This window comes from Dermacentor variabilis, chromosome 2 (genome assembly GCF_050947875.1).
Source record: "Dermacentor variabilis isolate Ectoservices chromosome 2, ASM5094787v1, whole genome shotgun sequence".
Lineage (NCBI taxonomy): Eukaryota > Metazoa > Arthropoda > Arachnida > Ixodida > Ixodidae > Dermacentor > Dermacentor variabilis.
Genome location: NC_134569.1, coordinates 179,121,107 through 179,136,698, shown reverse-complemented (window position 1 = coordinate 179,136,698; position 15,592 = coordinate 179,121,107). Strand labels below are relative to the sequence as shown.

Sequence of the window (15,592 nt, the reverse complement as noted above, 5' to 3'; positions counted from 1 at the left end):
TTGCTAGCGCGGAAATTGATTATTTTTTCCTCAGACTCTTTCCATGTTTCTTTTTCATTGTCTTCCAGTCCGAGGAAAAGAAAGTTATTACGGCGCATTCTGTTGTTTGTGCCAGTGCTCTCGGCTTTCAGCAGCGCTATCTCTTTGTTGGCATCATTCTGTCGAGTCGCAATTACTTCGTCCAGATGGTAATTTTCTAGCACAGAAATACGTTTTGTCAGTGCAGCAATCGTTTTGTCTTTGAGAACGTTGGCTTCTCTGAGCTCATCTTTATTGGTACGTATTTCTGAAATTATTTCTTTTAGTTCTTTGATCGTCTGGGAAAGGGAAGAATCTTTGTCTCTGTCGGGGCCTGGGTTAAGTTCAACATCTCCGGAGAGCAAGAGGATTAGATCGGACAGAAACGCAAAGGCAACAGCTTCATAGTACAGACGCACGACTCTATACCATTTCAAGTCGCAGGGGCACGACACCGCGAACACGCAATTGTCGCTACGAAATCCCTTAGTATTTTTTAAGTAACTAACCTAGGAGGTTAGGAAAGCGATGAGCATCCTGCGTGCAACGGTGTTGTGCCCCAGCTGATCAGCTTTGCACGCCGAATCAATACTGCTTGGCTTGACCCTGTGATTGGTGACGTCGCCTTCGTAGGGTGTTGCCAGGTGAAAGAAGCTTCTGCCGCTAAAACTGGACTCGTCTTCACGGCTTCGGTGACGAGAGGCGGACGGGTAGCATAGGGTTGTGGTGGTTTCAGGGAAGGCGATCCGGTTTGCAGAAGGGGTTCCGGGGTAGGGCATGTACCAGCACAAGACCTGTACGGCAGCATCTTGAAGGTTAGGAAAGCGATGAGCATCCTGCGTGCAACGGTGTCGTAACCTTTTAGGCCATAAAACATGCCAGCTTTATTAGTTGAACGCATTGCTGATTTTGAAGTGGGAAAGCTTTGCGTGGCCCTATAAATTTGGAAAAAATAAGCTTGCATCGCAAACTAGTGGCCCATTCATAAACTCAGTCATAGCGCAATGCTATGCTTCAATACTAATTAGTGGCATGAAGTAGCAGGTATTAAATGAAGATGTTCAAATAATTATTCTCCCAGTGGACGTTTGCGGGATGAGTGACTTCGTAAAACTGTCTTAAATAGTAGTAGCCGCAATGTAAACGACGATGCATGTTATAACCTGCGAAAGGACGCGAAGCGATTACACTAGGGCAAGAAAATTGGTTAGGAAATTGGACTGTGCAAAGGTTAACAGCTTAGGACGCATCGAATTAGTGCCGTGTGTTTTAGTTACTGTAGAAGACGACCCCAAAGCTTGGAGGGAAAGCAGTCGAAACCTTCTGCACTCGCTCGTAGTCCGCAAAGGGACTGAATGGAATCAAGAAATTCTGGCTACCACGGCAATACCCAAAGAAAAGTGAAGTGGACCATTCAAGGCGAAATTTTGTACGCAAAAGCAATGTTGCGGCGATAGTATTTGTGCAGTTATTTGGGCAAGAAAAATATTTTGGCTCAGCTTAATATGCAGTTACCTGGTCAAGCAAAATAAAAAAATCCAGCCTATCGCCAAGAGTCCACGGTACGTAGCTGTTTACCTACATAATTTTTGGATGAAATCAAAGCGTCCGTGCATTTTTGAATACCGTGAGTTTCTGCGAAGCCGTTAAGCAATCGTTAAAAATTGCCTGTGGTAGACAGCAGGTCCCCTCGAAGAGCCGTATACTTCTTGCTCGAGAAATGGAATTGCAGAATTGACTATTTACAAGGTTTTACTAATTAGGTTTTTAATAGCCTTACGGCACATATTGCAATTTACAAAATCCAGCTGGGGAAATCGCAAGGCGGATTCACTTGGAACAAATTGTCAGGATGCCACCAGTTTCGACATATTATTTCCCAAACTTTGTGAAGAACTACATTGGTGGTCCAGTTGGTCTTGTATGTGGATGCATAAAGTGACGTATCGTCAAGAAAGTAAGCGGAACAACAGTGCATTTTAACCGCCAGTTTAAAGCCGCATATCTGGAAAATGGTGTCATTGACACAGTTATTTTCAAGTAGATGTGCCTTGGCAGTCTCGCCGGCTGCAATCTGTAAATTGCAATATGTGCCATAAGGTAAGTGGTTAAAAACTTAATTAGGCAATTTTCGTTAATAAGTCGATTTTGCCTTTCAATTTCCTTAGCAAGCAATGTCCGCCTTTTCCAGTAGAGTGGCCCATTGACTGGAACTGCGCTACCTGCCACAGGCAATTTTTGAACATTTCTGAAAGTGTTCGCTGAAACGCTCTGTATATATATATATATATATATATATATATATATATATATATATATATATATATATATATATAGTGAGGCAACTATGCAACGGTGGTGATATACCTGATGTTGCAGCGAACACTTTCACAGATTTTTAAAGCATGTCTGCGGCATATAGCGCAACTATTGCTCATGAACTGGTGCACTCGAAGAGGGGGACATTAGTTGCAAGAAAAAATGAAATGCGTAATCGACTAATTGACAAAAATGAACAAATTAAGTCCGGGGATAGCAGGCGGCCAAGCCAGAGTAGAGGAAGTAATCTCTCTGGTGAGCAGTGCTTTTGCAGGAGTTTGAGCTAGGTTAACCGAGGATAGCCTCTGTTGGGTCGATCTGTTGGGTCGATCGACCCAACAGGCACTGTTGGGTCGATCTTAGAAATGGTAAAGCAGCGTGCAAGACATGTACGCAAGGCCGACGTGATACACACACAGACCCTCCCCGTGTTTTTTACACTTTAACAATCACAATGCCCAGATCTGCCAGACTGTCAAGCCTTTGGAGAAGATACACTGCACTGAATAAGCGAAAATTTATTTGAAGTTTAACAGAAACTACTTCTAGATAGGTCATCAAACTCGCATCATTCGCTTTAAGTCATTAATGGTATGGTTGAATGGGGATAGATATATGGAAATTATGACAACCTCAGCAGGCATATTTTGTGCCCCCCCCCCAAAAAAAAATATAGATGCGCTTCATAAACACGTGCTAAGCAATTGTAGCTTTATTTATTTTTTCTTTAACCTCCGAAATTTTTTATCTAGGCTGAAGGAATAATGAACGCGAACCCTAAGCAAATGTGATGCTTCGGCGCAGAAATATTCCACGAATATTCTGGGCCATGCTCGCTGCTCGACACCTTGTGTTCAAGAGCAGAATATAATAGCTAATAATAGACAGGATAACTTTGTTTTGAGGGAGTGACTTTTTTTACATGCGTTGTTTTAGTCATGCAGTGCACGCATAAGAATTCTCGTAAGCCTGTGAACCTGTAGGGCGCTATTTGTTGAATTATTCCTTCCAGGAGACGCTGGCTACTACGACGAAGAGGGGCGCTTTTATTTCGTCCAGAGGATGAAGGAATTAATCAAGTGCATGGACAACCAGGTTGTCCCGGCTGAACTGGAGCAACTGCTTCTTCAGGAACACTCGGAAGCGATTGCGGAAGTGGCAGTGGTCGGAATACCGCACCCTCGATACGGAGGAGCACCAGCTGCTGCTGTGGTGCTAAAGGAAACGTCCATGACCTGTAGCGCCTCCGAGCTGTCGGATAAGATCAAGAGAACCATCGCAGGTATGGCTACCCATCCGGGCCGTTTATGAGCAATATGCGATTATTCACGACATAAGCTAGCTCTGTCGTGTAAGGCTTGTAAGCAGCTAAGACGGAGAAAATGTCTGAAAGGACACCTTTTCGTTTAGTTTTCTGAAAATGTGTGATTTAAGCAATTTTAGTAAAAACAACTATGGCTTAAATAAAGAACCGTCTTCCTGCAGGTACTATATATATGATGTTTCTTTAAAATACGTAAGCCTAAGAACATTTGGACTGGTTGCCAAAAAAAGCGATTTCTTTATTTGCAGGTATTTAGATAGGATCCCCCGAGCTAATAAAGCTCCGTAACACGTCTGCAACAAAAATATTATAGTGCTTTAACCTCCGAACCATGAATTACAGCTTATGTTGCGAGAACGTCGTTGCGATGCTCTATTTTAGTTTTCTCCCATGCCCACACTTCATGAATTGAGGAACCTCTGCCGATCAATCTTCTAGGAATGTAAGTCATCGTAATCGGCTACGCTGCTGGTGCAAGGACTACACTCACACAGGTTTCCTAAGCAGCTGCGAAGAATGTCTGCAGACAAACGTGGTGTTATGCAGTTAATTGACTGATGCCTCTTCAAGGAAAATTGAACTTAATGCACGATGATGTTCTATCACCTTAGACCAGATCTCATTGCAAGTACGACAGTGGTTGGGGAGTAGGGGCACCCGTCGCAACCACGTCATTACGATGCTCCAGCAAGTGCACACTTAACCTGAGCCATTTGTCGTTGCCGATAAGCTAGAGCAAAAGATCCGCTCGGATCTCCAAACGGCTTCTGTCGTTCCGTCAGTTATCCACAGCATTGGCAGAAGCATTTGTTGCTTATGGCAGAACATTTGACCTTGTACAATGCTGTTAGAGCTTTCTTTGGTCCCAAGCACAAAACAACGCACCTCTCGTAGCGACATAAAGAACGCAACCGCTGCGACCATTATGGCGTAAAATAAATTTCAGATAAAACAAAGACACATCATGCGCTCTCGAAATAATTATGGTAATGTTGAACAGCAATATTTACACACAGAAAAGTGCATATTAAGGTTTTGAACTTAATCAAGGAATCTGTGATTTTGCTGCATGTTAGTTTACTAATTGCGTACAGTTCTGATGTTAACTTGATGTTCCTAGAAGTGGGCGGCACAACCCGTACGAAGGGCAAATGAAGTAGGCGATAGGATCGCCGAATGACTACTGCTTATTTTTTTCAAAGTGTATAAGCATACAGAGAACGGAATCATCTGACGCGTGCAAGGGGTAAAAAAGTGTCAGCCTATTTTGCGATCGAAAAACTTGATTTCTTTGTCCTGCAGGGAGATAGAAGGCTGGCTTACGCATGCGCCTGACTGGACTGTCACTACTTGTACGCGTCACATGATCCCATTCTGCGTATATTTAATCACTTCTTTGAGAAAACCAGTTGTCAGCCTGCACTCGTGTCGTATGCTTCCTTTGTTCTTAGTTCGGGTTGTGCCGCCTGCCCCTAGGAACATGTTAAGTTAACATGGCTCGCCTAGCTAACAAGGCCTAGCCTAGTTAACACGGCTCGCCTAGCTTGCCGTGTTAATTCAGTTCACTTGGTGCGTTGTGTAGGGTTGGTGGCTTGCTATAGCAGTGTCGAAGCTCCTGACGAGAACTACCTTCACGTTATCAGGCTCTTCGCCGCTTTAGGCAACGTCAGGACTTCCAGATTGGAAATTCCTTGTGTACTTTTTTACGGCAAGACTAATCTTTAAAATGATGGCCGAAAATGTAAAACACATTCTTTGTAGCACAACGCTTCTATAATATGATGTGCGACGCACACCTTCATATTTAATAGCAGCTAACTCAGTGTGCATGGTGCTGAAGAATGCAATGCCTTATCAACTACCTTACGGTATAGCCTTTCTTTAACAATTTGTTGAAGCCTCCACGCAGTGGACTGTTTGTAGAAAGGCAAAGGAAGGGCTATAAATTTTTTAGGCGAAGCGATAGGAAATCCTAGTACAGTAACGACATTGAAGGTTCTGCAATATTTTTCCCCATACTATTTTATGACATTTTTTGTTCCTGATAAACTGCATTGTTCTCGGTTCGCAGAAAGGTTGGCTGTCCACAAGCAACTTCACGGAGGGGTCTTTTTCCTGGATTTCCTGCCAAAGACTGAAACGGGAAAAGTAAACAGAAGAGCACTCGTGGAACAGTGTGCTGTTAAATCGTGCTTGTAATTAATAAATAAATTGTGAGCGAAGAAACGCCGGTTTGCATTTCATGGACTGTCTTATTAAAGGGCCAGAACACGAAGTGGACTCATGATGCTCGGCACATCACTAGTTCTCAGGTTGAGGGAGCGTTTATTTTAATAGCTGACAACGTATTACCATGCAGCTATTAGTGATGCAAAATTTTTTACGATATGTGCTAATATAAAGATGCTAGTGACAATTTCGTTGAAGAAAATTCCGGTGAGCAGCATAGTCGGAGCAGAACTTGTGCAATAATTATGGTTGAGGAACACACGAGATTCCTCACACATTTGTTCTTGGTACCGATGTGTTAGTGGCTACAGCTGTCATAGAAATGTTTGCCTTCGCCATTCTTTTCTAAACAAAAGGTCACGTTACTGTTCTAATTTGTCTTAGGTAGATCAGTTTAAAAGCGGTCACGGCGTTACATTACCGGCCGCGGCTGCCGTGGTTCGATGGCTGAGGAATGCAAAAATATTCAAGATATATTCATAATTACACCGTCATTCAATTAACTCGGTGACAACCTCCCTGGTAAAAGGCACAATTGATCAGATTCAATGCTTTTGGGATCTTGTGAACTTTCTTGTTAGCAAAGTCGTAGAACACTCTGTCAAGAGTACAATGACATTCCGCTAGGTCGTGGAAATTATTGATGAACACGGGGCATGATCAACCAATTACAACTTCTGCATAGCCGATCGTCCTCTTTATGTGAGCAGCAAATATAAGCCCGCCAGATGGAGGATCTAGTTGCCGAGAGCTCCGGCATTGTCTAAATGTGGCGCTAACTGTTGCTGCAAGTGGAGACAGGTCGCCTATTACATCGCCGGCTAGACTGTAATTCCACAGATTATTGTAGTTTCAAACACGTCAACAAGCCACGAACTTAAAAGTAAAATATCAAAGGTAAACACCTAGGAACAAGAGTGCGACTTAAGAAAAAGTGGTCAGAGTCGTTCGGGCTCCTTCACAGGTCCTCTTGAATCTTGCATGAAGACACACCTGAATCAAGCTTTTGGAGTCACGCATCGATGCTTGCGAGAACGGCTGGAACAGGTTTATAACGCGCGCGCGCACACACACACGCGCACGCACACACACACATAAATAAATAAATAAATAAATAAATAAATAAATAAGTATATATATATATATATATATATATATAACCCGCCGTGGTTGCTCAGTGGCTATGGTGTTGGGCTGCTGAGCACGAGGTCGCGGGATCGAATCCCGGCCACGGCGGCCGCATTTCGATTGGGGCGAAATGCGAAAACACCCGTGTGCTTAGATTTAGGTGCACGTTAAAGAACCCCGAGTGGTCAAAATTCCGGAGTCCTCCACTACGGCGTGCCTCATAATGAGAAGTGGTTTTGGCACGTAAAACTCCAAATATAAATATAAATATAAATATAAATATATATATATATATATAATCAGGCGCGTACCCAGGGGAGGGGGCACGGGGGGGCCCGGGCCCTCCCCGAAATCATGTGGAATACCCCCCCCTCCCCACCCACGCCACCACTCCTCACACATTCCTAAAGCGCCGCCAGATCAATGTTGAGACTTCGCAGCTGTTCATCGGTCAGCATTATGCTGCCTTTTTCACTCCTTTTAGATGGCGGTAGTTATCGGCATCTCTTGTAATGTGAAGGACAGTTTTCTCGTAGATTCCGCACCCGCGCGATTAACTCGAGATACGTTTAGTTGTCACCATCTATTCAACCGTCACGCGCATAGCTGTTGCTTTTGTTAGTTCAACCTTCTTTGTTTAGGCTGATCCTGGGACCAGGAGAGGGATGCGGCTGTTACTCAGCTGGTATGTACTCTCATACAACGAGTTGCGGCCGGAGAAAACGCCAATTGCGTTTAACTTATCCCTGTGCTTCATTGTTTCCTTGAGTTACGGCTCGCCGCGACGCTGGCAGATGCTTGGAACCATATACACGTGATATGAGTTGGATAAGGTGGGAAATAAAATAATGTGAAAGAGCGTCTGTCATGAAACCCTGCAATAACCCTTAAACCCATAAGCAAGATGACTGTCGCCCATTACCTCGTCTGTTTTTCCCTAACTGTATCGCACTTTTCGTTCAAAATTGGCAACTGGAAACAAAAATAGCAAGTAGTTGAGAAATTAAGCGATTTACTAAGGAAGAGAACCAAGGCAACAACCAAACTGCAAGCAAAAGCGAATAATAAAAAAGTTAACTGTTGTTTATGAGCATATTTATGGATCAACATCTTTTTATTTAATAAGGAAGTAGAGAAAACGCCGCCGGAAGTGGAGAACAATTACTTGTTTTGAATGACGCTTCTACAGTTATCGGTCGAACCGCCTCACGTAGCCACTTCTCTGCTGTGCTTATGTGGGTGCTTTTCTAACCTTTCGCAGTGAGCGCAGTACGTCTACAATCGCAGAGTCCTGCGCTCTACGCGGTTGTATGGGACTGGCGGCCGCACAGCGTTAGGCAATTCGCGGAACTTTCAAAACTGATCAACAAGGCGAAAACAACTGATATTCGAAACTATAACATGAGAAAGACTGAAGAAGCCGTAAAAAATGAACGCAGCCTGAAATCAGTAAAAAAGAAACCTGGCATAGGACAAACCATGATGTATGCACTAAAAGATAAGAGGATAATATCATCAGCAATCTCGAAGATATAGTAAAAGCAGCGGAAAAATTCTGAGCTGACCTGTATACAATACCCAGAGGAGTCACGATAGTTCACTTAGAAACAGTAATGAACAGTATACAGAAACTCTCCTATAACTAGCGATGAGGTCAGAAGGGCCCTGCAAGACATGAAACGATGAAGAGCGGGAGGATAACGTGGAATAACAGTCGATTTAATCAAAGATAGAGGATACATAATGCTTGGAAAACTGGCGGCTCTTTATACGAAGTGTCTATCGACTGCAAGGGTCCCAGAAAACTGGAAGAATGCAGACAATATACTAATCCACACAAAAAAAGGAGACGTTAAAGAATTGAACAATTATGGGACCATCAGCTTGCTCCCAGTATTATATAAAATATTTACCAAAATAATCTCCAATAGAATAACGTTAACAATGGATTTTGTCAACCAAGGGAACAGGCTGGCTTTAGGAAGAGATACATTACAATGGATCACATCCATGTCATCAATCATGCTATCGCGAAATCTGCAGAAAGCCGCTCTATGTGGCTTATATAGATTACGAAAAGGCATTTGATTCAGTAGAGATACCAGCAATCGTAGAGGCACTACGTAATCAAGGAGTACAGAACGCTTATGTAAAAAGCTTGGAAAATATTGCTACATGCGTGAGGTATTTGTTTGTTTGAACAAGGCGCGTAGGCGCCATCACTCCAGAAAAGAGGAGAAAGAACGAACTGGGCTCGCGCTGTGAATCTAACCGGTCAGCGCTGCAACCGTTGTTGTAAATATAATCTGTAAATAGTTTCTCGTCTTACTGACTCGTCTTTCGCGTTAGAATATCTACAGAGGTTCTACAGCGACCTTAATTCTACACAAGAAAAGCAGGGAGAGACCTATAGAGAAAGGGGTCAGACAGGGAGACACAATTTCTCCAAAGCTATTTTCTGCGTGCTTAGAAGAATTCAAGCTATTAAACTGGGAAGGCGTAAAGATCGACGGCAAATATCTCGGCAACCTTCGGTTTGCCGATGACATTGTTCTATTCAACAACAATGCAGACGAGTTACAACAAATGATTGGAGACCTTAAAAGAGAGAGTGTAAGAGTGGGGTTGAATATTATTATGCAGAAGATGAAGATAATGATAAATAGCCGGGCAAAGGAACAAGAGATCAGGATGGCCAGTCGGCGACTAGAGACCGTGAAGGAGTACGTTTACCTAGGTCAATTAATCGGAGGGAACCCTGATCATGAGAAGGAAATTCACAGAAGACTAAAAATAGGTTGGATTGCATACGGCAGACATTGCCATCTCCTGACTGGAAGTTTACCATTATTATTGAAAAGTAAGGTGTGCAATCAGTGCATTTTGCCAGTGCAATATGTCTAGTGCCAATGCATTTGCCAGTGCATTTCCCAGTGCATTATGCCAGTGCATATGGGGTAGAGACTTGAGAGCAAGTTAAGGACCACGCAAAGAGCGATCGAACGAAGATTGCTAGGCATAACGTTAAGAGAGAAAGAGAGTGGTTTGGATCAGAGAGCGAACGGGTATAGACGATATTCTAATTGACATCGAGAGGAAAAAATGTAGCTGAGCCGGTCATGTAATGCGCCGGTTAGATAACCGTTGGACCATTAGGGTTACAGAATGGGTACCAAGAGAAGGGAAACGCAATCGAGGACGACAAAACACTAGGTGGAGCGATGAAATTAGGAAATTCGCAGCTGCTAGTTGGAATCGGTTGGCGCAGGACAGGGGTAATTGGAGATCGCAGGGAGAGGCCTTCGTCCTGCAGTGGACATAAAACATGATGATGATGGAGGTGGTGGACCCCCCCCCCCCCGAAAAAAATCCTGGGTACGTATATTATACATACATATATATATATATACATACATATATATATATATATATATATATATATATATATATATATATATATATGATCACGAAAACGTGGCGCTGTTCTCGACGCAAGTTAAATTGATGACGGCTGAAATAACTTAATGGCCTCGTAGCTTGAATACCATCTATCTACATTACAGAACTGAACAAATCCGCAAGACCAAGATTATATTTTGAAATCATTGCTTTTATCTGTTCCCATTACCAGAACCTACTGACTTTATTTGCAGCTTTTAATACCCTCCCTGAGGATCTAAGAATTCCCATAGCGTCATAATAATTCATCGGGGTTTTCTTCTCCGATAACTTACAATAAACGGACCCCGTTTCAATTACATGGTCGAGGATGGTTACGAGAGCGTTACTATCAGAAAAATAAAGAAAGGCACGCAAATAAGCACTGATAACGGCTCTATTTCAAATTTTGTTAGACTGAATCGAAATAAAACATGATATGTCGCGATGATAGGAGCATTGCTTTAACATCTTTACGGCAATACAGCGCATTACTACATGGGTTGCAGAATATCACGGTGTGTGCCAACGTACTCGCAAGGTACCGTAAAATTCGTTAAGGACTTGCACATAAACCCGCTTGAAAATAAAATGAGACAGGCATCACTCACGCTCTATAACCTCACAGAACAAAGAAAAGAGCTTGACGAGAAACAAATAGAGAGTATGCGCTGTAAAATGATTATTTAAAAGGTAATGAGCTAACTATGTTAATTATTCAATCAAGTATTTTAATTTGTAGCAGAAATAATGGCCGCCTCATCGAGTAATTTATATCAAGGGTTATAATTGTGCTATTTGCCAAAGGCACTTTTTAAATATTTGGTGCACCTGAAAAGCACCCTGTATATAAATTAAACCTCGATATAAAAACTACAATGCAGCGAAATTTTCGCTATAACGAAGTATTTAACTTTTCATAACCTCTTGACTATACAACACCATGTATTTAAAACGTCAATATAACGAAGTGTGTTTTTATGTGATATCAATGTAACGAAATTTCACTGTCGCCGCAGAGGAGTGCCGAGACAACAAATTATTGAAGTACAAGCGGGGGCTTGCAAGTGCACGTGTGAAATTGCTTGCCGCGGTACAAGAGCGACCACCGAAGTGGAGCCGCACCATCATGCGTGCAATGTCCAATAGCGATAAGATCCTATCGCCGCACGCACACTGTGTGCTTTAGGTGCGTACGAAAGTGTGCGAAAGTGAGAGAAGAAGCATGGTGACTCAAGGAGTGACGCCTTAAAGAAAGAGGAGGAGGGTAGCGGGTTCGCTGTAACGCAACCAAGGACGCCCGAGGGAGCGGAGTGGAGGGGTAAGTTGGGGCCCGATTGTCTTAGTCATGTGTGCGCATGGCTGTAAGCTCGACTGATCGCAAACGCTGCCGCGCACTTGGCTTTGGAGTTAATCTGCCCTGTGTACCAAAAGTGGGCGTGCCGAGACGGCGTGGCAACATGTAAGCTGTCTTCCCACGCGTTTAGTATTGGAGCTTACCCGCCGTGGTTGCTCAGTGGCTATGGTGTTGGGCTGATGAGCACGAGGTCGCGGGATCGAATCCCGGCCACGGCGGCCGCATTTCGATGGGGGCGAAATGCGAAAACACCCGTGTGCTTAGATTTAGGTGCACGTTAATGAACCCCAGGTGGTCGAAATTTCCGGAGTCCTCCACTACGGCGTGCCTCATAATCCGAAAGTGGTTTTGGCACGTAAAACCCCAAATATTATTATTAGTATTGGAGCTTGCGTAATCTCAAATTTTAGTGACCTGTTGGAGCGGGAGGCAGACGATGCATTCGCTCCCCGTTGCCGGCGCTTTTCCTGATAGCGTCGTCCTAGTGCGGGCGAAGCTATCAGCCGCGGGGGCCGTTGTATCACACTTCCGCTAAAAGTTCCCCGCCTAACGTTATACGTTCAACGATCTTGTTTATCCATAACTAACCTCCGCTGTTTCTGTGATGAAGCAGGGACTATTGGTAATTTTTTCCTTGCCGCCGCTTCTACTCCCTTCGCAGAATGTATTTCATATTTTCAACTAGGGAACTAGGTTTAGCGCTTACGACACCAAACCTTTTTTTCTTTTGGTGCCTGTCAATGAGGCACAAGCCATGGTATGATGATTAGTGCTCTGGATGAGTTCATTAAAGTATCTGGAAGTTTACGCTGCTAGGGTTCCGACCGTGGGATAGTATATTTTATTATTATTATTTTACTTTAGCTTTTTTCAGTGTAAGATTATTTCGATTAGTTTATGTATAGGTAGGCTCAAAATATGTTACCAATTAATTACCGAATGATTCGTTCTAAATGTTCGCCTTTAAAGGGGCACTAAAGGCACATACTCCAGAAACCTCGCAACGCTTGTTTCGTGCCAAGAAAAGACTTAGATTACGAGAAAATCAAACTTGAACGGTCGGAATACTTTTTTTCAAAATTTAAATCTCCCGCCACCCAACCGCGGCAGTGGTGCCGTTGCATACGCCATCACCGCCCTATGCTGCCGTCGGTGAATAAAACGGCGCCGACGGACCGCGGTATCGAGCGAAGACCAGTATCGGGCCAAGTGGATTCGCCGCTACAGCTGCATTTTGGTCAAGTGGCGTAGACCGTTCGGGGATCTCGCGACATCAAATAGAAGTTGAATTCTGTGCTACTTGCGGTTTCTGCGAGTTTCGGGAGCCAGCAAAATCAGCGCAGCACTATGCGATAAGGGAACTACTGAATCGTGAAAGCGTTGGTGGCGCAGAGTCGAGTGAAAATGAAACCTTTCGACCCCCCGCGTCTCTCTCAAGGCTAATTTAAATGAGTTATGTTTTCTAAAAACAAGATAGAACAAGAGAATAAGCATTTCATTTCGTCTTATAATACAAGGATGGTTTTTGCAACGAGTGGTTGAGTACTAGTGACAGAATTTACCTGAGGAGTGATTTCGTCAGAGGACTGATTTCGTCACAGGGCAAGAACTTGATTGCCACGTGGGATTCTCTAAACATGCCCTGCATTTACCTCAATTTGCCGATTATTAAGGCTCTGTTGGCGTTAATTTTGGCGCCTTAGAGATGCTCAAGCCCTTACCTATCACTTTAGCCTAATGTCTGCATTTAGCCTCCCTTTCGCCCTTTTTTCATGTTGTCGCATGCACGTTCCAATCCATGCAGTGTGGCCAATCCCCCTCGTAGGTACGAGCAATCTTTTGAGGCAACAACAACAACACGCTAGCGCGCTCGACTTGAGCGACCGCAATATCGGCCGCTCCCGAGATCCCTCAGCAGCACGGCTGCTCGCCCTAAATAAACCGTGGCTACGGTGGCTACCTCTTCCAGCCGCCCCCCATAAGGCTTTAGTAAGGTGACTTTTCGAGTAACGGTTTACTTGGGTGTCGCTTGTTATGGCTAGGTGTGCAAAAATAGGGCAGCGCGAATAACACCAGCCACATGGATATTGATGAAATAAAACCAATAGGACATATGATGCTACCAGTACTATCGCGTGTCATCCCCTTGCAGAACGAGCTTCGCGATACCGGGGAAGCTGAAACTAACAAAGTAAAATTCCCTCACCACCGAAACGCTCTATTGTAAACTTAAATAAATTTTTGCCTGAATTAGTTGCCCGCATAGTGCTCTGCATAGCTTCTTGTCTGCATTTCTGCTCTGAGGATTTCCGAATTTGCGTAGACTAGATTCTTCATCGTATAATCATTAACACAGCGTTATTATGATTTCTATATTTGTATGCTGTCTATACCACGTAATAATATGAAGTTTTATTCCATATTGCACGGCCCATTCTATGGGCATGTAAGGTATTTTGAACAAAGTTAAATTAAAATAAAGTGGAACACGAGTGCCTGTGGTTATAAGGCACTCATACCAGTGCCCCCTGAAACAGGTCACGTGTTCGAAAACCTGTTAGCTCACGCTGCCGAGAAGGCTGATGTTAATATTTCATAAAACAATCACCTGTTTCCCTTATAGTGAAAGAGTCTTGAACACATACCTTAACGATGAGCCAAATTCAGCGATCGATGATGATGGTGAGCGATGCATGCGAGCAATTAAATTCATATTGGCATGTGAATACAACAACAACAACAACACGCTATCCTGATTCTCGGTTCATGATGTTCGATCCACATGGATTCGCATTCAATAGTAAGAAATGCAAAAAGGCAGGCTGAATAAGTCTTTTTAACATTCACATAGCCATGTTTCTCTAACACATATGATAGACTCCCGGTGACCAATGCACGTGAAAACAAACTGGTGATATTTTATGGCAGTTCTTCTTAAACATCGAGCGTTTAAATGAATAAATTATCTATATGGCTAGAATATCTGTGAAGCAAGTTCAGTAGGCGATAAGTATGCGATCATGTTCTTACTATTGCGTAATGAAAAGATTTATAGCTGATAATAGATGCGTCAAGTTCCGATGTCATGTGAAATACCCAGCTGTGTGTTGGTTTTCTTGCTTTGGCAATAATTGGTCCACAGGAACGCCCGCTATTTCTCTCTTAGCAGTGCTACGGCCTTCACAAAGGGCGTCCTATGGTCTCGGGAAAAGTGATCGTTGACAAAGACAGCGTGCGTGTTTTTTCTAGAAAAACCAAAACTACAAAAGTTGGGGCGAGTTTGCCGTACTTTCTTAAGAAAGTTCTTTTTTTTTTGCACGGGGACATAGACTATAGGTACAATATTTTGTGTCCCAGATCCTGCTGGCACTGGTAGAAAAATTTTGAAGCCACTTGTCACTGGACAGTAAGCTTTATCACTTATGGTATGCTATACGGGGACACAGTCCTCCCCTCGGCTCCTGGGAACGCCCTTGATCTCAAGATTGTTGAGCCGACTCTACTGTTCGACATCAGCCAGTTTCTTCTTCTGAGCCTGATTGTCGCACGGCAGTGCTTGGTTAGCAGAAGAAACCTCAAGCTGTTGCTTACGTGCACATCTAAGAATATCATTAAGCATTTTGAGGCTCGCATCCATGCCCGCAACATCCAATCTTAGAACGTGAAAATACTCCGTCGGCTTGATTTTTCTGTCAGCTCCATTGTATCGGCTAAAAAAATTCTGTATTGAATGGCAGTAGTATGAAACTAAGTCTTAATTAGCTGGCAGCTGTCAACTC

At 43.5% G+C, this 15,592-nt stretch overlaps 1 protein-coding gene across 1 annotated transcript in view; it reads left to right on the top strand.

Moving 5' to 3' along the window:
* Positions 1 to 5,891, top strand: part of LOC142572966 (luciferin 4-monooxygenase-like) — a 42,393-nt gene extending 36,502 nt beyond the window's left edge. Inside the window, exons 5-6 of the mRNA XM_075682443.1 lie at positions 3,350 to 3,619; positions 5,733 to 5,891. Coding sequence (XP_075538558.1) covers positions 3,350 to 3,619; positions 5,733 to 5,860 — 398 coding nt within the window. The 3' untranslated portion in view covers positions 5,861 to 5,891. The remainder of the gene's footprint in view (positions 1 to 3,349; positions 3,620 to 5,732) is intronic.
* Positions 5,892 to 15,592: the final 9,701 nt, after the last annotated feature.